This window comes from Carica papaya, chromosome 2 (genome assembly GCF_054855325.1).
Source record: "Carica papaya isolate Zhongbai chromosome 2, ASM5485532v1, whole genome shotgun sequence".
NCBI classification, from domain to species: domain Eukaryota; kingdom Viridiplantae; phylum Streptophyta; class Magnoliopsida; order Brassicales; family Caricaceae; genus Carica; species Carica papaya.
The window spans coordinates 6,028,125-6,051,282 of NC_142310.1; the positions used below are offsets into that span (position 1 = coordinate 6,028,125).

The following is a 23,158-nucleotide window of genomic DNA, read 5'->3' on the forward strand; positions in this document are numbered from 1 at the left end:
AGATATATTTTTATAAAATGATAAAATATGACAAAACTTATACTAAGAGTCGGTTCGCGTAAGATTATACACCGTGGTTCACGTAAAAATACTAAAATGAGTTATTCATGTTCAAGCAAGTTTCAACAATACCTGTTACAGGGATTGGGTGATTAGAAATCTAAAAATCTAACTCCTAAATGGTCCCAAAATATATTCTCAATTTTTTAATATTTTATAATATTTCAATAAACTTTATATTATCAATTAAAATTGTATAAAATATAATTAGGATTATATAAAAAAAAAAAATTATTGAATTATTAAAAAGAACATGATAGCTTCAAAGCATGACAAGTTTTTCAAAAGTAACCCAATGGTCCCTACATGTCCATGGAGAAAACATAGTAGACACGTCTCAGAATGAATCAGGTATCCCCACCGTCCCTAAAAGGCCAGACAAGTCTTTATAGACTAACAATGCCCGGATATTTAAACTGTAGAGCTGTGATATTACTGGTCCCATACAACACATAAGGATCAGGACGCCATCACATAAGGAAGCAGTAAAAGAACTTACACCAACATATGAACAAAGTCTACTTTTTATATTAGAATTCTTCAGATTATAATATATATATATATATATATATAGGTAGATGGATAGATAAATTCAAAACCTGAATTCTTTCTGGAGAAAAAATATAACTAAGGTTATCTTTGCTCAAAGGTCAATGAAACACCAAAAACAGTCTACTTTACTACAAGATTTATGTTGCTGTTGCTGTACATAAATCACATGTTATGTTTCCCCAGCAGAGCTCAAAACTCCCAAGTATCGTCTTTGTCTCAAGATGATATGAGACTAGCCTCATCCTTTCCATAGATACGCTGAAGTTCACGGGTGGCAGCCTGAAAAGAAGCTGAACAATTTCCAAATAAAAGAGAATATGAATGAGAAATATAGGATTTATCTTGTATTTCTACTGTCTTGCTCTTGCTCATACTAAAACATATATGTTTCTCACCTTTCCAGGAGCGGAAATTTTTCTGATTGATTGGAGATCCAGTTATGTGTTGGATTGCATCGAACAGATTTTCTTGAGGAGTGTTCTTCAGTTCTTGAACAATTGAATAGATGGTTTTTCCATTCTCAAAGTAAATGTGATTATTAGGGTGTTTTGTCTTGCAATTAGCATGGCGCTCGAACTCATAGGCATTTAGAGGCTACATGACATAATTTAGGTGAGACTGGTTATTTTGCTAAAATGATACAGGAGATAAGTACTTGTTTGATGCTGAATTTAGAAAATGTTACCGAGCTGAGCTTATTACAAGAAGCTGAAATTTTAATGACTTCCTTACCCTAGATAGGTTACACTCGTTGCAGCCACACAGGTATCCAGTCCCTTTTATAACACCCTTGAGGCTTTTCTGTCAATCAAAGATGTTAATTATTGCTAAAATTAAAGTTGCATCTTCTTTTCAAAATGTAAGATAATCAGATCTTACCTCCCGTGACCAGGAAACATACTTCACAGCGACCCCATCAAAAATACCAGTCGATAACAAGCTTTTAACATTTGAAGGAAAAGTATTTGGAGAAACCATCTTAGCTGTCTTGGGATCTTTATTCTTTCGGGGAGCACCAGCTTTAGCATTAGGTTTTAAAGAAATATTTACTTCTGGATCCACATTTTCCTCAGCCACCTCTTTATGTGCAGGTTCAGGTTCCTCAGAAACTTGATCAGAGTTTTGAGAGCTCATTAGCAAATCATAACTGCTAATGATACTGCCAGGAGGATTTGCCCCAGGTTCATCATGAAATCCTCCAAAGGATATGGTACTGCCCTCACCTTTATCATAGTTTTGACCCATAGACAAAATGTTTGTGTCCCTGGCATCTTGGAAACGACCAAATGGTTCCATGGTACAATCCTTCTTAACGTAAGGTGGACCCATTGATATAGTATTTCGATCCTCTTTATTACAGGCAGGAGTTACTGAAATTATATTCTCATCTGCTTTGTTGTAGCTGGGTGCCATAGAAATGAAACTCTCTAGCCCCTTACTATAAGAAGGACCCATTGATATGAGATTGTTATCCCCTTTCCCATATGGCTGTCCCATCGATATAAAGTTACCACCCCCTTTGTCAAAGGATTGAGCTATTGACAAGATATTCCCAGTGCTCTTGTCATAATTGTGGCCCATGGACATGAAACTGGCGTCTCCCTTGCCAAAAGTGTGACTCATTGAAATAAAATTACTACTCGCCTTACTAAAGGCAGGCGCTATTGAGATGGGATTCTCACCATTACCATAAGTTGGGCCCAAGGATGTAGTGTTGCTCTCATTCTTTCTGTAGTTGCTACCCATTGCTAAGCTGTTATCGCCCCTGCCATAATTCTCTAAGGGTGCTGTCATGCCATTGTTGGAGTCTTTAACTTGATTGACCTTAACCTTCCTGAGTCCACAAAAACTGAGACATGATGAGGGGTCTTCTACAGTATGAGACATGGACAAACTAATTGATGAATTGTGTTCATACTGCTCCTCAAAATCCTTTTGTCCCACATTCATATTTCCATTATCATCAGAAGTAATATTCCTATCAGCCCCCACAGGCTCAGATCCAAATTGCTGATCAGTAAATTGTCCAGAAACTGAATGAAAACGAGAAGTATTACACCATGAAGGCACATTCATGTGTGGGACTCCCAAAGAAGGCCTATTAACACCTATGGCTTGCTTTTTGTTGCCCAGTAGTTCCGATCCAGTGATATCCATAAACCATTGATGATTTCGCTTTGATTCAACTCTCGAGGAACCATCATAGGTTATCTCTCCGTTGGGTAGACATTCAGCACTCCTAGGCAACCAAAAACCTTTTGGCTCGAAAGACTGTTAAAAAATAATTACTACTATTAGCTGAGAACCAAATCATGTAACCTTAATCAACAATAACATATTAAAAATGAAAATAAGAGGCTTGCCTTTTGTAATAACATCTAAAAAATTAGAAGAATTAAGATTAAAAAAAAAAACATACTGTGCCACCTGCATGTTCAGCAGCCCAAGAAACATATTGAGGATTCATGAATACAGAATAAAAAAGAGAACAAGAACAGCATGCAGAACAGCTTGCTAGTGCTACCTTATTGATAAACAATAATGATTGCAGGAAACAGGAATAGACTAAAAATTGATTGATTCTTGAAAAAATTAAATATGCATAACTAAAATGTCCAAGTCTATAGAAACATCCTGATTTCCCACCTGAGATGCTTTTCCTCTAGACAGTTACAAATACATCAATATCGTAGTCCACTTGAGATTCAATGAATTACAGAAAGCAGAATATCAGTTTTCCTTAGTCAAAAGATGCTGATCAAAAGTCTGACGAGCATTTCCTATCAGGTCCAAGAGGGCCAACCTTTCCTAGACCCAAAAAACGAGAATTTCTACGAATCTTTTGCCAAATATTTCCAATTTCTAGAATTAGACCTCAGAACCCAAATTCTTCAAATCACGGACTAAGATTGCATGTGTAAGACATTATTAACATCCTTTTCAAGGTTATCGCAGTTTCGAACATACAGGTAAAAGGAAACCTCTTAACACCTCCAGACTTTTTTTCCCTAGTCAGATATAAAGCTTTGAATATATTGATTTTTAATCAAAGAGTGAAACAAGGCAAATAACCTTTCAGTGAACTTGTCAAGATTTTGCAATTTTGATCTAAAGCAGATAATGATTTTCTAAAACCTGAAAATCTTCCATTTCTCCAAGTAACCCACAGACTAAGGATATCAGGAATCTCAATTATATCGAAGATCAACAACCAAAAAATTTTTAGCAGTCAGGCATTTCACCACAATGTTTGAATGCAAGGTGAAGAACCTTTCTACCAACTCGGTTGTATAATATGTAAAGCATCTTATCAATAATATACAGTATCTTACATGACACGAATGGATCCTGATAATGTACAGGAATATGTTTAGGAATGTAGTTACATAAAGTTAACGAAGCAAGAAATATCTCGAATTTGGGACCTCCACAACTAAGTAACCATATATAGAAGTAAGAAAGGAAATACAGCCCAAGAAGACAAGAAGAAAACCAGATTACTTTAGTGAAAAGTGGAAAAAGAAAATGCAAAGTCCAAAAAAACCTAGGAAGAACAAGATAAACGTGTCAACCCACTATCTTACACCAACACAACTGGGAAGAACAGGTGACACATGGTAGAAAAAAGAAAATGTCAACAGCAGCACATAGAAGCAAAATTCAAGACTTGTGCCTTGTAATGAAAACTATATAAAATTGTAAAACACAATCACATCAATCCATCATGCAACTCAGTCACTCATCCATAGTGTCCAATACTTATTCAAGACTTGTCATGTTGCCATACATCAAACTGTACTTGAATCCAGCACCAATATCCCGAAGATTTACTAGTCCAAGATACTATTCCCAAATCTATAAATCTAATTTTTTGGTTTCCATCTATTTCTCGGTTAATTCAAGTGTAGCAATACACCAAATGCTGCAAAGACAGTGCAGTTTCATCAATAGAAAAACAAGATTCCTAACGTATACTGGAATCATAGCCAATCATTTCCAACCTTATATGCCAAGCAGTACTGCACTAGCAGTATGACAATCTACTTGAAGACAGACCAATCTAGGAATAGAGGAATAAGTGAACAACAGGTTGACCTGTAGCTAACACAGGAATATAGGACCAGAGTTTTAAAAGCATGTAGCTAATCTCTTCTTATTCTTTCATCCAAATAATGCATTCATTTCATATTTTTTAGATAAAAAATTCCATTCTCTGTTTTATTGTCACGAGAAATTCGGATAACCAAACCCAGATCTGGAAAGGCACCACAAAGAGGAAAAGGGCAACCGAATGTAGATTCCGAAAATGGTAAATAATCCTGGTAATTATATGTCCACATCTGCCTAATCTGTATGGACTTCTTTCCATTAATTGACCAGTTCATTTCCCCATCACTCGCATTTAAATATCATCTGACCACAAAGAATCTGACACAACCTATGGGCAATCCTGCTCATAACAAACATTCTCCTACTCTTGTTAAGATGGTAATGATTATAGCAAACACAAAAGGAAAAATCAATAAAACTTAATAACAGCGCATCTCTCTACTTGCTTATTCATGAGTGATGAGCTAAAAATACCAGCAAATTAAATCACATCAAAGTTCTGAACGTTGAACCAGAAAACAGAAAACAAGTTCCATTTCAACTAAACCATATTTATCATATCAAAATATTAAGTATTGAACCATAACTCAAACAAAAACAATTACATATACGTGTGTGTGTGTATACATATTTATATTAGGAACATAACACAGTGGCATTTTAACCAAAGCTTTTCATCCTCACAACCCTGAAATCACAACCAATTGAGAGTAGAAAAGAAAAATCATCAAAAGTACAAACATACTCTGCCTCTAAAAGTTAAGAACGCGAAGTACAACATAAACCAATAGTGCGTCTAAAAGAACCAAATAGAACATGACACGCGAAGCCCTAATCACGGAAGCCGAAAAGATAAGTTCTTTTTTTCTTATTTAAAGAACAGCTAATTTTGAAGGAAAAAAAAATGTAACACAGCATGCCAAGGGTTCAATTCGTGTTGCAACCCTACCATTTTCACCTCCGAGAAAATTCTCCAAGTCCGAGTCACCCGCACTGACCAGTGACCCAACTCGCCCTCAAGACACTCGAGTCCGCTCCCACCACACCCCAAAGCTCGAACCCAAACTCTCTGGAAAGCAACCGCGCTTTACACTAAGCCGCTCTGCATAAACAATCCATACAGAAATATTAAGCTTTAATCAGAAAGAATGAAAAACCTCGAAGCTTTTGCTTGGCTCCATGATCAATCCGAAGAAACAAACGTAAATAAAACAAAACGTGGCAATCAACACCTCGAACCAATCAATCAAAGACGCCGATAAAACAACATGCATTCAAATATTTACAGAGGAGAAAACCACGCCTCTTAACGGAGGCAAAAATGCTCTAAGCAATCAAAGTTGATTTACAAAAATACACGCGTGGAGAAATGAAAACTAAAAACACTGGAAAATGAGATCAATTATAGAGAGAGCACTGTTCACCGATATATCCTCACCAGATAGATTTTCCGACAAGAACTTGACGGAGACAAGTTTCTACTTTCTCTATTCTGGACCCTTTTGCCGGTCAGTGAAATACTGAAAGGTATTGCAGTGTCTCTTAGTACAGAGATGGAGGGGGGTTTTTGTAGGTGACAGGGAGCATCGGTTCTAACTCAGCGAAGAGAGAAATTCTATGAATAGCTGCATTGTATTGCTAGTACTCGTTGCTTTATCTTCACCGTACACGTGTCTCAGATCTAGGCGGTCAGGTTCTTGATGATAGACTAAAAGGGATGGACACTGCATGACCGTAGATTTGCATGACCAAACTCTGACCAATTTTCGTGCAGTAGTAGTGAAGGTGAGCTTGCCATATTTCTTACAAATAAGTTCGAGAACGTGGCATCATGCTATTGGTTCTCACGAGTGCTTATGTACATTGCTGACGTGGTGGGAATGATCCCATATGCTGAACGCAGATAATAAGAAAGCCTTGGGCCAATGGGATCCTGCCACGCCCGAGCCTTGAGTGAATAAATAATTAATAAAATGAGAAATATTAGTCGGGACCAAGAGGTCTCATATGATAGCTGTTAATTAATCTTGAAGTTTTACATAATTATCTAATAAGATTTTAATTTTATCGTGAAAAATTAATATAAATTAAGTGATTTTTTGCATTATTTAAGATAATTGAAGAAAAGTTTTGCAGAGAATTTGATATTATATTAAGTAATTTGCACCATTTTAATAAAACATTATATTGGTCATATTAAATTAAGTAAAATATTGAAATTTCTTCTTGCAAATAAATTAAAATCATAGTAACATATTTTAATTAATTTTAGAGAGTACATGCATATCTATATATATATATATATATATAGATATGTGAATTATTATTATGAATAACACAACTCTAAGCTTATTTAATAAATTTTCAAATAATTTCACGTTGAAATTTACAAAATTCATTTTTAATTCAGTTAGTATATAGATCAATTTTTTGTAAATAAACAAAAAATTTATTTCTTATCATATTTTGAACAATAATAATATGATTTTAATTAGTTATCGTACACTGAATTAACTATTTAAATGTGATCATAAATATATTTATTTTTAAAAAAAAAAAGGAAAATCTTTAAATATTATATAAAATCCAGTGTTCTTTGAATTTTTTTAAAGGTGATTCATGAACCAGAAGTAATTGGACGAATTTTATATTATTTTGACCTTTCACTTGCCTTTCAAGCATAGATTATATTAACCGCATAACAGATTTTTAATGATTTAATTTCCATAATTAACAATGTAATTAAATGCATAATTATGTAATTTGAATCCATTACAGGTGACCTTTGAGATGTCATTTATAAATGTTAATTACAATTAATGGACTGGGGAAATCAAACGGCTTCTCTATTTTTTTATTTTTATTTTTTTGGGGCAGACAAAATCATCAAAATCAGAATCATTAGATTCATGTGGAGATATATATATACATATATATATGATTAGGAAAATTATTAATTACCTTCCTAATATTAATAGAATTTGAGATAAGAAATCCAACGGGGAAATGTCATTAAGGTATTTAGAAAACATAAAAACACATAAAGAAATTTACTTGGTATTATTCTTTAAAACTCTGATTTAAAATTAATTTTAAAATATCTTAATCAAATAATAAATTCCAATATAAAGTATCTTAAAATATTTGTGTATATTACTGATAATAGTCCCCTTATAACAATGTTTTTGATCTCATATTTCAACTATTTCCACCTGTTGCTTTCATATAATAAGCAAAAATATTAATATATAGTTTTGATGAGATTTGTCTACATCCATGGTAATAGTCCTTTATGAGTTTATTTTTCTTAGTCTTCAATTATTAAGTCATTTAAAAAATTTGTCATTCGTAATTACTTTAGATTACGGTTGCTAATTACATTTATCTTAAGCTTATGGTATGTCTCTAAATAAATTTATTATATTTTTTTGTAATACTTGGTTTCAGAATTTAATCCGGAATTAATTTTAAAAATTAAAATATGTATAAAAATATAATTTTGAAATTAATAAATTTTTATTTAATATAAAATTAGGAAAAAAAATAAGTTGATGATGAAATTGAAAACAATTTTGAGAAAAAAATGTGAAAATTTGGGTTCAAATTGTGTTTTTGAAAAAAAAAATCAGAAATTAGGAATTAGAACGCAATTAAAGAAAATTGTGCCACGAAAAATTGTCCAGTCAGGAGCTCTAACGAACCGGAGCGCGCTGCGTAGTAAGGTACGCTGACTCGGTGTCACGCGGAAGGTCACGCTAGCGATCCGCGTGCCCTGTGATCGGACGGTCCAGATCCGTTCCCTCATCAGGCGCGATCGGATGGTCGCAATTAAACACGATAAATGGCCCAGATTCACTCTTTCTTTAAATGTCATCTGACGGTCGAGATCAAATTGCAATGAACGGTTCATATCTATTTTTTCTTTAAACGCGATTGGAGAGTCGAGATCAAACACAATGACCAGTTTAGATTAACGCAAGAGGAGTATAAATATTTCGCATCACACCGAACCCAAACCCTAGTTGCCAGCCTCCCGTCAGAGAAGAAGAACCAGTTACCAGAGAAGGGAACTGACCTCCACCCGCAGCCGCGCTAGAGCCACCTTCGACCGTCAAAAAAGGTAAAAATTCTCATATCCGCTCGGAATTTGATTTCGAGCACCCCTATGGTAAAATCAGAGCAAAAGGAACGGCAGGTGTGCTGGAAACTGCGGGCAAAATCCAGCGGTGGCGCTGTGAGTAAAACTCGAACCTGCCTCCGATGAGCCCATTCCCATTTTTCGTTTCGTGCGATTTTTTTATTATTATGTTTACCGTTTTGTTTTCTATAGGTTGACTGAAGAAAAATATCTAGTTACGAAGGTGAGCCGGCGGAGCTGCTGTAACAGCCCCGGAAAATATTAAAATGAAATGAGTATTTAAATATATCGAATGCGGAAGCGAGATCAAAATTTCAGTTAACATCCCTTACACGAAAAACCAAACAAACGTACTTAAAATATAAAAGGTTAAACTAACTAAGAAAGAAAACTCGAAAATAAACTATGCGTATGACTACAGAGTCTCTAGGCATCCCCTTCGTCGTCCTCCTGCGGAACGGGCTCGGGAACCATGTCTTCCTGATCTGAAATGGTTAATTAAGGAGTGAGCTACACTAGCCCAGTAAGAACATCACGACATCTCACCGTCACGGAGATAAAGGTGGGTAGAAAACCACAAAAAGACCAATGGAGCATAATTTACAATAAACTCGTTTATTAACAACAAAACCTTTTATCAATAATAAAACTTTTACCATCCACTTACCTTGGTGGAATTTATGAAAACAATATGAGAAAAACAATAGCATTATCATAATCATTGAATAATCTAAGCTGTAAAACATAACACTTATCACGCATCTTGTAATTCAATCATTGTACAACATATCTTTTTTTTTTTCTCATTTACCAGCCTACTAGTATCCGTGGGGGTCCATAGGGGTTCCGCTACCCGTTAACCTTTAACATTCATAATCAGTTTCCAGGGTTGTCCCCATACCCCGTCCGGTATGGGCGCCAAAACCATGAACCTCAATACCCCGTCCGGTATGAAGGTGAAACGGGCCGTCCCCATACCCCGTCCGGTATGGGCGCCAAAACCATAAACCTCAATACCCCGTCCGGTATGAGGGTGAAACGGGCCGTCCCCATACCCCGTCCAGTATGGGCGCCAAAACCATAAGATCTCCATACCCCGTCCGGCATGTGAGACCACAATCCCGGTAGGGTTCCCTACGGACCCGGTCCGTCCACCATCTCCCAGGATATCTAGTCAGGCTGACCCCCATAATACAATTATCAGTCTACACAATCTTTCATTTTTCCTTTTCCTCAATCAGCATCATCAATTCACATTTAAACAAGCAAATCGTAATTCATACCAGACAGACAACATGCAGTATCAGTTTCTCAGTCATTCAACCCATAATTAATAAAAACGTAGTACATGCACACAAATCTGTAAAATGAACACATCAAACCTCATTTTGCATTTAAAGCTGTAAACAGGCCAAATAACAGTAAATCATCAATCACACTAGACTCGGGCTCCATTAGCAACCTTAAGCAATTTCACACATGCGTTAATTCAAGAAATACTGTTTTATAATTTTGAACTTTAATACCGTGATAGGAAATAGGGTGAGGGGTCCTTACTTGTTTTCGGGATCCGAATACGATTCACAGTGCGCCTGCAGGCTGTCCCTAATTTTCCCTGAATTTTTCCCGGGGAACTGAAACACGCTAACAGTACCTGCACGTGTTCCAAAAAAAATCCAAATTAGGCCCAGGGCCTCTTTCGGCCCAAATCGCAACTCCGGCACGGCGGCTCCGCCGTGCTCCGGCGCCAGCGGCGGCGAGTCGCCTCGGGTTGACTGTTTTCGGCCATTTTTGGCCGAATTCGGCCACACTCGCATTGGTCCTTGTCAGAAAACAACCCTAGGGCCCTCGGGGGGCCAAAAAATCACGGAAAAGCGGAGCTTACCGGCGGCGGCGCTCTCGGGTACGGCGACTCTCCGGCGAAGTTCGTGTTTTGGTGATTTGGCTTCGGTCAACCTGTAGAGAAAAGAATGGTGATCACGGTGATATAAAAATTGCATCGAACGGAGGCCGGGAAGGGCCTCGTCGGAGGCAAAAACCGAGAGGGGGCGCGGCGGCGCCGCTGGGCTTTGGCCGCGTATTCCGGCCGTTTGGCCGGGATTTCGGTTTCGATTTGGCCATAGGAGGAATCAGTGGGGAAAAACGAGTCGGGGGTATGAAATTTACCTCGATCGGCGGTCGGAAATTTCCCCGGTGCGGCGGCGAGTGGCGGCGAGTGGCGGCGGGTGGCGGCGGTCGGCCTCTGGTTCGTCTTCTCCGGCGAGCGGCTGGCGGCTAGGGTTTTTGGTCTGGTGTGGGGGTTCTATTTATAACCCCTTGCCTTTTGATCACAGCCGTTCGTTTCGTTTTAATCTGGGCCGTTCGTTTTTTATTGAATCTGGGCCGTCCGTGCGTTTGAATCTGGGCCGTCCGATCGCGTGATTGATCTGGGCCGTCGGATCGCACCCACGCGGATCGCCAACGTGGCTCCTTTCGGAGTGACGCGATCTTGCCACGTGGCAGGCCCCGGTTGGCTGGGACTGCTGACCGGGCCTGCTGACGTGGCTGCTGACGTGGCCCCCCTTTTTTTTTTTTTTTTTTTTTTTTTTTTTTTTCCTCCTCCTTTCCGGGCGCTACAACTCTCCCCCCCATAAAGAAATTTGGTCCCCAAATTTGCCTCATTACTCTTGATCAAACAGATGAGGATATTGGGCCCTAAATTCTGATTCCAGCTCCCAAGTCGCCTCCCTAGGCGTGTGGTTCTGCCACAAGACTTTTACAAATGATATTTCCCGGTTACGGAGTATTCTGCTTTCTCGGTCCGTGATACTGACCGGTACTTCTTCATAAGACAAGTCCTCTCGGAGTGAGAGCGGTTCATGAGCCACGACATGAGAAGGGTCCGGATTGTACTTGCGCAGCATAGATACATGAAACACATTGTGAACCCGGGAGAGCTCAGGGGGCAGTGCAAGTCTGTAGGCAGTGGTACCAATCTTGTCTAAGATTTCAAAGGGTCCAATGTATCTGGGGTTTAATTTTCCCCTTCTGCCGAACCTACTAATTCCCTTGAAGGGGGTGACTTTAAGAAACACCCGGTCACCTTTCTCAAAGGTCAGGTCTCTCCTCCGGGTATCAGCATAGCTCTTTTGCCTACTCTGAGCTGTCTGGATGTTCTTCTTGATCTTAACTATCTTGGACGTGGTTTCTTCCACTAAATCCGGGCCAAACAATCTTCTATCGCCCACTTCCTCCCAACAAATCGGTGACCTGCACGGACGCCCGTATAGCGCCTCGTATGGGGCCATGCCGATGCTTGCTTGGTAACTGTTGTTGTAGGCAAACTCTATCAGGGGTAGATGGTCGTCCCAATGGCCTCCGGAGTCAAGGACACAAGCTCGGAGCATATCCTCCAGCGTACGGATTGTCGTCTCTGATTGTCCATCGGTTTGGGGGTGGAAGGCAGTACTGAGGGACAGCTTTGTTCCCATAGCTTGCTGGAAACTATTCCAAAACCGAGAAGTGAATCTGGGATCCCTGTCGGATACCACTGTTACTGGGACCCCATGCAGTCTGACTATTTCCCGGACATACATTCTTGCCAACTTGTCCAACGAATCAGTCATTCTGATGGCCAGGAAGTGGGAAGACTTAGTGAGTCGGTCAACAATTACCCATATGGCATCGTGTCCCGATCGTGCCTTGGGTAGTCCCGATACGAAGTCCATGGTGATGTGTTCCCACTTCCATTCTGGAATCGGTAAAGGCTGAAGCAACCCCCCTGGGCGTTGATGTTCTGCTTTGACCTGCTGACATACCAAGCACTTAGATACAAAGTCGGCTATATCTCTCTTCATCCCATTCCACCAGAATCGGGGTCGCATAGTTTGGTACATTTTTGTACTTCCTGGATGCATGGCGAACCTTGAACTATGGAACTCTGTCATGATGTCTCTTTTTAATTCATTGTCGTCTGGGACACACATTCTGTCCTTGAAACGAATCAATCCGTCGGCAGAGATCTGAAATTCTGAGTTCACTCCCTGTTCTGCATCATTCTTGCAGTTTACTAGGGCGGGGTCGATTGACTGGGCTTCCTTTATTCTTTGGATTAACTCAGGTTGGACTGCTAGGTGGCTCAAACATGTGGCCCTCTTCAGATCTTGCAGTCGAACCTGCTGCGTAGCCCCAATGGACCTGCATTCCGAAACCATCAGATGGGCTAGGGTGCCTGCACTCTTCCTACTGAGGGCATCGGCTACTACGTTGCCCTTACCTGGATGGTATAGGATGTCACAATCATAGTCCTTGAGGAGTTCCATCCACCTTCTCTGACGCATGTTGAGATCCTTCTGAGTGAAGATGTGCTTCAAGCTCTTATGATCGGTGTAGATCTGAAAGGTCTCTCCATACAAATAATGGCGCCAGATTTTCAAGGCGTGTATGATTGCGGCAAGCTCCAAATCATGGGTAGGATAGTTCTTCTCATGATTCTTTAGCTGTCTAGACCCATATGCTATAACATTTCCATGCTGCATCAGGACACAACCCAGGCCCAGATAGGAGGCATCACTATAAACTGTATACCCTCCTGATCCACTCGGTAGAGCCAGCACGGGTGCAGTAGTCAGTCGCTTCTTCAATTCTGAAAAACTCCTTTCGCAGTTCTCATTCCAATCAAACTTTGCATTCTTCTTTGTGAGTCGGGTTAGAGGGGCCGCTAGACTGGAGAACCCTTCGACAAACCGGCGGTAATAACCCGCCATCCCTAGGAAACTGCGAATTTCCTTAACTGTTGTCAGCCTTTTCCAACCAAGTACCGCTTCAACCTTTTCGGGGTTCACCGACACCCCTTCCTTCGATATAACATGTCCTAGGAAGGCGGTTTGCTCGAGCCAAAATCCACACTTGCTCAACTTTGCATACAACTTCTTTTCCCTGAGTACCTGGAGGACTTGGGCAAGATGGTGAGCATGTTCTTCTCTACTTTTTGAGTAGACTAAGATATCATCGATGAACACGATGACAAATTTATCCAAGAACTCTCTGAAGATTCTGTTCATTAGATCCATAAAGATGGCCGGGGCGTTGGTTAGCCCAAACGGCATAACCAGGAACTCATAGTGTCCGTACCTGGTTCGGAATGCCGTCTTGGGGATGTCTTCTGCTCTCACTTTTACCTGATGGTAACCTGATCGTAGATCTATTTTAGAAAAGACCTGTGCACCCTGCAACTGATCGAAAAGGTCATCAATCCGGGGGAGAGGGTACTTGTTTTTAATTGTTACCTTGTTTATCCTTCTATAATCAATACACAGTCTCAACGTTCCATCTCCTTTCTTTGCAAAAGTAACCCCGGCACCCCATGGGGAAATGCTGTGTCTAATGAAGCCACTGTTTTGTAGCTCAGTGATTTGTTTCCTTAGCTCTTCCATCTCGATGCGGCTCATTCGGTAAGGAGCTACCGAGATGGGTTGGGTTCCTGGCTGTAAGTCTATGGTGAACTCGACCTCTCAGTCCCCTGGTAGACCGGGCAGTTCATCCGGAAATACGTCTGGAAAGTCTCGGACTACTGGAATCTCTTGGATACAAACTTCCTTCTTGGGTTTACCTAGTTAGGGAAAATACAATATCAACGCACATGGGAATTAAGAAGAAAAGAATTTGTCATTTGGGAGAATCAGTACCGAATAATTTTATTAACTTGTAAATGGCTCCTCGTTGGGATGATTAAATACAATCTTTTTATTAAAGCAGTCTATGGTGGCGTGATACGCCGCCAGCCAATCCATTCCTAGGATTACATCAAAATCCCCTGTGTCTAACCCTATCAGGTCTACCCTCAATTTCCTATCTGCTATCTCCACGGCACATGCCCTGTAGACAACCTCTCCTAGTAATGTCTCCCCCCCAGCGGTAGATACAAACAATAATGAATCAAGTCTATCAGGTGGTACACAAATTTTGGAAGCAAGAACATGTGAAATAAAAGAATGTGATGCACCAGTATCAAACAAAATATGAGCAATGTGGCCAGAGATAGTATACATACCATGTACCACGTCCGGGTCTGCATCGGCATCCTTCTGGGTAAGGTTGTAAACTCTGCCCTGGATTGGAGGCCTCCCTTGATTCTGGTTCCTAGGACACTCCCTCGCATAGTGCTGGGCACTGCCGCATATGCGACAGGTGTTGTTGAGGCGGTAGCAGGGTCGGTCCCCATGATCCCTGCCGCAGTACTGGCAGATCTTCCCACGAGCTGCCCCCATAGCCTGAGGAGGGCCCTGAGCGGCAGGCCTGGGTCTCTTGCTGGGTTGGACCGGCATGGTAGGCGCTGGCCTGCGGAGCGGGGCTGAAGGTCGGGAACTTCCCGCTAGCTGAGGGCGGGTGTCGAAGCTCCTTTCTATGATCTGCGCCTTTGCCAGGACTGCCGAATATGTCTCGAGCTCCATCACCAACAAGTGCTGTCTGATCGCCGGGCGGAGACCCCACTGGAATTTCCTGGCCTTTCGGCCCTCATCCAACAATGTCTCCGGGGCATGTCGGCCCAGCTCCAGGAACTTGCGGGCATACTCCGACACTGTCATATTACCCTGGACCAACTGAGCAAATTCAATTTCCTTTAAATGTTGGATGTGCTTAGGGAGATACTCCGCATGGAAAGCCGCTAGGAACTGCTCCCAAGTAACTGGTACAGGCAGGGTGGCCCGCTTGAGCTCCCACCAGCGTACTGCTTCCCCTACCAGCATGTAGGAGGCAATGGCAGCCCTCTGCTCAGGAATTACTCCCAAGGTCTCAAAGGCTCTTTCAGTCTCCGCCAGCCAGTATTGGGCCTCTTCAAAAGAGGATTCCCCCGAAAAAGTAGAAGGGTTCAGTCTCCTGTACCTCTCTATGAAGCCAGGGTCGATCAAGGAGGGAGCGGGGTCCCGAGGTAAAGGAACTGGGGCCGGCTGAGGGTGAACTGGGGGACCCTGTGGTGGCGCCTGCTGATGGGGTGGGGGCACTGGAATATGCTGTGGCGGTACCTGTTGGTACTGTGGCTGTGGTACCGGGTCGTACCGCGGCTGTGGTGCCGGGTGGTACTGTGGAGGAACAGGCTCCTGCCGGGGTGGCTCGGGATCAGCCTGCTGTAACGGGGGCTCAACCTGCGCTAGCGGAGGAGGTCCGGGTAACTCCCTTCTCTCCTCTTGCCTTCGCTGGGCAGCTACGAGAGCTTCCACCATCTCATATAATCTGTCCAAATCCTCCCGAAGCGAATTATCTTGGGCCGCTCGGTTTAGTGGGGGCCTTCCTCTCCTCATTTCTGTGTACCTGCATTTACAAGGAATGGTTGAGTAACGACCAATCGGTGAGTATTTCTTTAAAGGACTATAGTGTAAGGGATGGGTCCGAGGAAATGCGGCTCTGATACCAACTGTAACAGCCCCGGAAAATATTAAAATGAAATGAGTATTTAAATATATCGAATGCGGAAGCGAGATCAAAATTTCAGTTAACATCCCTTACACGAAAAACCAAACAAACGTACTTAAAATATAAAAGGTTAAACTAACTAAGAAAGAAAACTCGAAAATAAACTATGCGTATGACTACAGAGTCTCTAGGCATCCCCTTCGTCGTCCTCCTGCGGAACGGGCTCGGGAACCATGTCTTCCTGATCTGAAATGGTTAATTAAGGAGTGAGCTACACTAGCCCAGTAAGAACATCACGACATCTCACCGTCACGGAGATAAAGGTGGGTAGAAAACCACAAAAAGACCAATGGAGCATAATTTACAATAAACTCGTTTATTAACAACAAAACCTTTTATCAATAATAAAACTTTTACCATCCACTTACCTTGGTGGAATTTATGAAAACAATATGAGAAAAACAATAGCATTATCATAATCATTGAATAATCTAAGCTGTAAAACATAACACTTATCACGCATCTTGTAATTCAATCATTGTACAACATATCTTTTTTTTTTCTCATTTACCAGCCTACTAGTATCCGTGGGGGTCCATAGGGGTTCCGCTACCCGTTAACCTTTAACATTCATAATCAGTTTCCAGGGCTGTCCCCATACCCCGTCCGGTATGGGCGCCAAAACCATGAACCTCAATACCCCGTCCGGTATGAAGGTGAAACGGGCCGTCCCCATACCCCGTCCGGTATGGGCGCCAAAACCATAAACCTCAATACCCCGTCCGGTATGGGCGCCAAAACCATAAGATCTCTATACCCCGTCCGACATGTGAGACCACAATCCCGGTAGGGTTCCCTACGGACCCGGTCCGTCCACCATCTCCCAGGATATCTAGTCAGGCTGACCCCCATAATACAATTATCAGTCTACACAATCTTTCATTTTTCCTTTTCCTCAATCAGCATCATCAATTCACATTTAAACAAGCAAATCGTAATTCATACCAGACAGACAACATACAGTATCAGTTTCTCAGTCATTCAACCCATAATTAATAAAAACGTAGTACATGCACACAAATCTGTAAAATGAACACATCAAACCTCATTTTGCATTTAAAGCTGTAAACAGGCCAAATAACAGTAAATCATCAATCACACTAGACTCGGGCTCCATTAGCAACCTTAAGCAATTTCACACATGCGTTAATTCAAGAAATACTGTTTTATCATTTTGAACTTTAATACCGTGATAGGAAATAGGGTGAGGGGTCCTTACTTGTTTTCGGGATCCGAATACGATTCACAGTGCGCCTGCAGGCTGTCCCTAATTTTCCCTGAATTTTTCTCGGGGAACTGAAACACGCTAACAGTACCTGCACGTGTTCCCAAAAAAATCCAAATTAGGCCCAGGGCCTCTTTCGGCCCAAATCGCAACTCCGGCACGGCGGCTCCGCCGTGCTCCGGCGACGGCGCCGCCGCTGGCGGCGGCCAGTCGCCTCGGGTTGACTGTTTTCGGCCGTTTTTGGCCGAATTCGGCCACACTCGCATTGGTCCTTGTCAGAAAACAACCCTAGGGCCCTCGGGGGGCCAAAAAATCACGGAAAAGCGGAGCTTACCGGCGGCGGCGCTCTCGGGTACGGCGACTCTCCGGCGAAGTTCGTGTTTTGGTGATTTGGCTTCGGTCAACCTGTAGAGAAAAGAATGGTGATCACGGTGATATAAAAATTGCATCGAACGGAGGCCGGGAAGGGCCTCGTCGGAGGCAAAAACCGAGAGGGGGCGCGGCGGCGCCGCTGGGCTTCGGCCGCGTATTCCGGCCGTTTGGCCGGGATTTCAGCTTCGATTTGGCCATAGGAGGAATCAGTGGGGAAAAACGAGTCGGGGGTATGAAATTTACCTCGATCGGCGGTCGGAAATTTCCCCGGTGCGGCGGCGAGTGGCGGCGGGTGGCGGCGGTCGGCCTCTGGTTCGTCTTCTCCGGCGAGCGGCTGGCGGCTAGGGTTTTTGGTCTGGTGTGGGGGTTCTATTTATAACCCCTTGCCTTTTGATCACAGCCGTTCGTTTCGTTTTAATCTGGGCCGTTCGTTTTTGATTGAATCTGGGCCGTCCGTGCGTTTGAATCTGGGCCGTCCGATCGCGTGATTGATCTGGGCCGTCGGATCGCACCCACGCGGATCGCCAACGTGGCTCCTTTCGGAGTGACGCGATCTTGCCACGTGGCAGGCCCCGGTTGGCCGGGACTGCTGACCGGGCCTGCTGACGTGGCTGCTGACGTGGCCCCCCCGTTTTTTTTTTTTTTTTTTTTTTTTTTCCTCCTCCTTTCCGGGCGCTACAGCTGCCGCACCAGAAAATCTCGCCACTGGTAGGCTTTTGTTTTTTGACTTTTTTCAATCAATCAAGGTTCCCTAACGTGTTTTCTCGCAGGGATGAGTATAAAACTGGTCAAAAACGACCATGCCGATGCAATTTGACATCGCGGGCAGCGGTGCTGTCGTTGGAGCACAACAGTACCGCGGACGATGATGCCGTCATTGGATCACGGTGGTGCCATTATGCCGGAATTCAAAAATTGACTGGAAGGTTTTTAACATCGATTTTTAATTTTTTTTGGGTATTTTTAGGTATATGAAACGTGTTTTAATCTTCGTAGAAAAATTCAAAAAACTCGGAGACCGTCAGTAGGCACAGTAAAAAATTTAGTATTTCGGACACCGATTTGGGTAAGAATCTTTCACTTTATTCCATGTTATAGAATTGAAACTTAATGATCAATAATATGGTATTTTGTGTAATTTAAAAAATTTTGAGATTAATTACAGGTTACTAATAGAACCAAAACCGGTTAGTCATTTATTTGTTATCCTATGTAACTGATTGTTGAATTTACAGTTAAATACATGATGATACACTGGAATGGTTGAATGATTTAGTTGTGATTTCTTGATATATATATATTGCTTGTGTTACGTGATTTACGGTTGATTTGTAAAATTAAAAATTAATATACAAACGGAAAATTGATTAGTCACGTGAATTAATGAATGATAGTTTTACTAGATATCTTAGGAGATGGTGAACGGACCAAGTACATAGAGAATCCTACCGTGAACGTTGTCTCATACCGGTCGGGGTATCAAGAAATTGTATTTTTGGCGCTCATACCGAACAGGGTATAGGGACGGTCCGATTCACCCTCATGCCGGATGGAATATTGACGAATGATATTTTTGGCGCTCATATCAGATGAGATATGGGGACGGTCAGTTAGTTAATAATTTTGAATATCGATTCACGTATAGTGGGACATCTTTATGGGCCCCCAATAATACTAATAAGCAAGCAAAAGAGAAAAATGGTTGCTATTGCTCACTTGAAAAAGATATTGAAATATTATTTGAATTATTATATCTCTATAGGTTGATTTTGAAAATTTCGCAATAGTAAATATATGCAATAAATGATTTTTTCCTTATGATAAATGAATTTACTTAAATCATGAGATTCGTTAGTTGTTTTTATAATTTTTACCAACCTTCAATTTCTGTATCAGTGGGTATTATGATATTCTTACTGAGTTAGTGTAATTCACATTTTTATTAACTATTTTATATCAAGAGGAAAAAGATCTAGATTCCGATCAACAAAAAGGTTGTGAAATAAATTCACCACCCGGACTTCCTTCAAAAGCTAGTGAATGTCATCGTAGAATACTTAGTTAAGTGTTTTTTGTTTATTTCTTTGATTTTTATTTGTTCTTTTAGAAGGGATATTCTCGTGATATTATTGGATATTCTAAATTATTGTATAAATAATGTAAATCTTAAACTCTATTATTTCGTTTCTGGATTTAATTTATGGTTTTATTCACTTTTAAGTTTTGAGTCTTCACACTTTTTATCTTATATCCAAGTTTTCAATATTTATCAATAAGACCGTCATTGTTTTAATATTATGAATTTGCTAAATTTGAGAAATAATTTTTGTAAAGTTTTGAATGAGTATAATTATGTCAAAATAATAGTTATAATATCTTTCAATTAATATTTTAATGATAGTTACCTTTTTTTTTTAGCCGAATAAAATAAAGAAATCAACTCGTTGATCATTCAGTTAAACAGTAATTAACATTTTTTTATATTAAAATTTGATCATTGTTGTGTGGGTCAATTTTCTTTATCTACTCTATGATCATATATTAATTAATTTCTTGTTTGCTGGTAATTAATTCAAAGGAATATTAATAAGTTAATATTATATATATATATATATATATATATGGAAGTGATTTTGATTACTTGCAAATGAGATTGACTTATAGGGCATGTCTATCTCATTTTAATAAATCTCTCCATCCATGGTTTTCAAATACATTTCTTTTGCTTCTTTTCAACATGGAAATTTTAAAAGACTTTAAATGTTAATTTCTTTTAATGTACGTCTCATTTTTTTTCTGAGAAATAGACTTTTAGCCTTTCAGCTTGCTTAAATTAACAAATTATTTTGTTAATAAACTTTTCTTTTTTAATATTACCAGACAGTGATTTACTTTATACATCTAATTGTAATTATATCCATATTTATAATAATCAAATTATAATTATAATTAAACTTTAAGTTTAATGTGTATATCAAAAATTAGTTATTATCAAAATTATTTTATTGACTAAAGTATTCAGAGATAATTTTTCCAAAAAGAGTCAAATTTTAGAGTATAATTATAAAAACAAAATTTCAAGTGCATTAATCAATTTCATTAAATTTTTCACTTACTTGTGATCTTAATATACTGAATAGTTTCTCTAAATTTTGAAAGTTTATTATGGCCGGAATAGCTGAATTTTAAATCAATTTTATTTAAATGTTATTTATAATTATAATTATAATAAATTATTATTTTAGTTCCTCAATTATATGTTATTTTATGATGATTTAAATTTTTTTGTCCATATTTTATTTCAAATTAAAATTGAAAGTTATATAACATATAAAAATTAACCTTGAAATTTTATTTATTTATTTTATATAATCAATATACATGACAGTAATAGACATTAAGTGATATGTACTTTTAATAAATAATGACTACTTTTCAAGAAAAAAAAAAATTAGAGAATAAGGAAATCTTTATTTATTTTTAAATTTCAAATATAAACTAGAACATTATATTTTTAGGTAATTTTTTATGTTACGTACTCAATTAATACAAGAATAATTTTTACTACTCAATAATTTAAATTAATTTTTTAGATTCAAAATTTATAAATTTACCATTATAATTATATATTATGAAAGCGGTATATGAACAAGATTGGAATTTAAGCAATAATAAACTTCATGAGTAATTAATTATCCATAAAAAAAAAAAACCTCATTGTGCGTAATTGTTCCTTTTATTATTAATTTAATAAAATTAAAATATTTTTGTAATCTGGATAACAAAAATATAATAAAAAGAAGATAACAAATAAACAAATTACTTTAATTAATTAATTATTTAAGTAACATGCATGCATGCATATTCAACATTGAAGAGCTCAAAAAAATCAAGAAATATATTTTCTTATCACCCATAGAATTAAAACTACTGATGAATTATAATTATAGCAAAATAATACTCTTCTATATTATGCATGACATCATATCTGCCTCATGCAGATGTAATAATCTTTATTTAATAAAAAAAAGTACGTAAAAACTTGCATCTATATATAATAATAATATAATAAGGTCAACAAGAACCAACTTATTAAAGAGAAATTAACAAAGTATGAAATCATTCTTTTATTTTTTTTAATATAACCTCTATATGTAAATAAATTAATCAAAAAATATCAGAAATCTATATTACAAGATCATATATAAAAACCCTAAACATGAACAGATAACAAGAAGAAGAAGAAGAAGAAGAAGAAAAATCAATTAACCCGGCCTGTTATATTGTGTATGTATATAGATATATATGAGACAAAAAATAAAAAGAAATTAAGAGTTTAAGTTACATATACCACAAGATAGGTGTTGTTTTAGAAGAAGCAATCCACCATGGGAGATGTTTTCTGAAGCTTAAACAACTCCAAATCGTTCTCCATCGGCGTCAAGTTCAGATCCAACCACAAAACCCTCCTACTGTTAGATCTCTTCACCAGAGTTTTATTGTCAAAATCCCGAGGGGCAGGAAGAGGCTGGTGGTGGTGGTGGTGGCCGGCGATTGTCGTTTCATTTCTGCTACTTCCACCTCCACGGTGGCGCCTCATGTGACCGCCGAGAGCTTGTCCGATGGCAAACTCCAGCCCACAGATGGAGCACTCGTGAGTCTTGGGCTTCGCCGGAGACGACGACGACGATAGCGACGCGGTTGAGTCCTTGTCTGCAGTATTACCACTCCCTTCTTCGGTCGTAGTCGGCATCAACCTCGGTTTCTTGTGGCTCGCTCTGTGACCACCCAGAGCTTGAAACGAAGGGAACTGCCTGTTACACGTCTTGCACTCGAAAACCCTAATAGGGTTTGCTGCCGCCATGGTCGAACCTTCATAAAAGTTTCCTCCTTGAGACAGCAGCATCAAGCAGTTCGCCATGGTTAAGCTATCAAGCTCTCCTACTCCTCCCTGCAAATTACTTCTCTTCATGGCTGCGTTTTCTAATTTCTTTTATATGTTGAGAAAAGGAAGAAGTAATGAAAGTGGAACTTGCTTGAGTTGATAGCCTTTGGTATTTATAAGTTGGTTTTGAACTTTTTGGTTCATGTTTGACTTTTTATTAAATGACGCTTTTACCCTTAACTACTTGCATTTAAAAAAGAAAAAAAAAACCACTCAGCGTATGGGTATTTTTTTAAAAAAACAGATTTTTACTTCGGAAGTACGAATTAATGAGGCGGCGAAGGTAACACGTCAGCATGACCGA

General features: G+C 39.5%; 2 protein-coding genes across 2 annotated transcripts; both read right to left on the minus strand.

Moving 5' to 3' along the window:
- Nucleotides 1-647: 647 nt before the first annotated feature.
- Nucleotides 648-6,325, minus strand: LOC110824259 (N-lysine methyltransferase). Its single transcript, XM_022054839.2, has 6 exons — nucleotides 6,161-6,325; nucleotides 5,672-5,824; nucleotides 1,492-2,883; nucleotides 1,345-1,413; nucleotides 1,008-1,206; nucleotides 648-902 (listed from the first exon to the last, which is right to left on the minus strand). The coding sequence occupies exons 2-6, from the start codon at nucleotides 5,672-5,674 to the stop codon at nucleotides 829-831; spliced, it is 1,737 nt and encodes a 578-aa protein (XP_021910531.1). The 5' UTR covers nucleotides 5,675-5,824; nucleotides 6,161-6,325; the 3' UTR covers nucleotides 648-828.
- A 15,687-nt stretch (nucleotides 6,326-22,012) lies between these two features.
- Nucleotides 22,013-22,947, minus strand: LOC110825480 (zinc finger protein ZAT7-like). The gene has a single exon (XM_022055940.2). The coding sequence runs from the start codon at nucleotides 22,879-22,881 to the stop codon at nucleotides 22,279-22,281; it is 603 nt and encodes a 200-aa protein (XP_021911632.1). The 5' UTR covers nucleotides 22,882-22,947; the 3' UTR covers nucleotides 22,013-22,278.
- Between the last annotated feature and the right edge of the window lie 211 nt (nucleotides 22,948-23,158).

Coding starts and splice junctions, on each gene's coding strand:
- LOC110824259 (XM_022054839.2), bottom strand. Junction 1,414..1,491: donor ATGTTTCCTGGTCACGGGAG/GTAAGATCTGAT, acceptor TTTGATTGACAG/AAAAGCCTCAAGGGTGTTAT. Junction 903..1,007: donor AAATTTCCGCTCCTGGAAAG/GTGAGAAACATA, acceptor GAAATTGTTCAG/CTTCTTTTCAGGCTGCCACC.
- LOC110825480 (XM_022055940.2), bottom strand. CDS start 22,881: ATGAAGAGAAGTAATTTGCAGGGAGGAGTAGGAGAGCTTGATAGCTTA.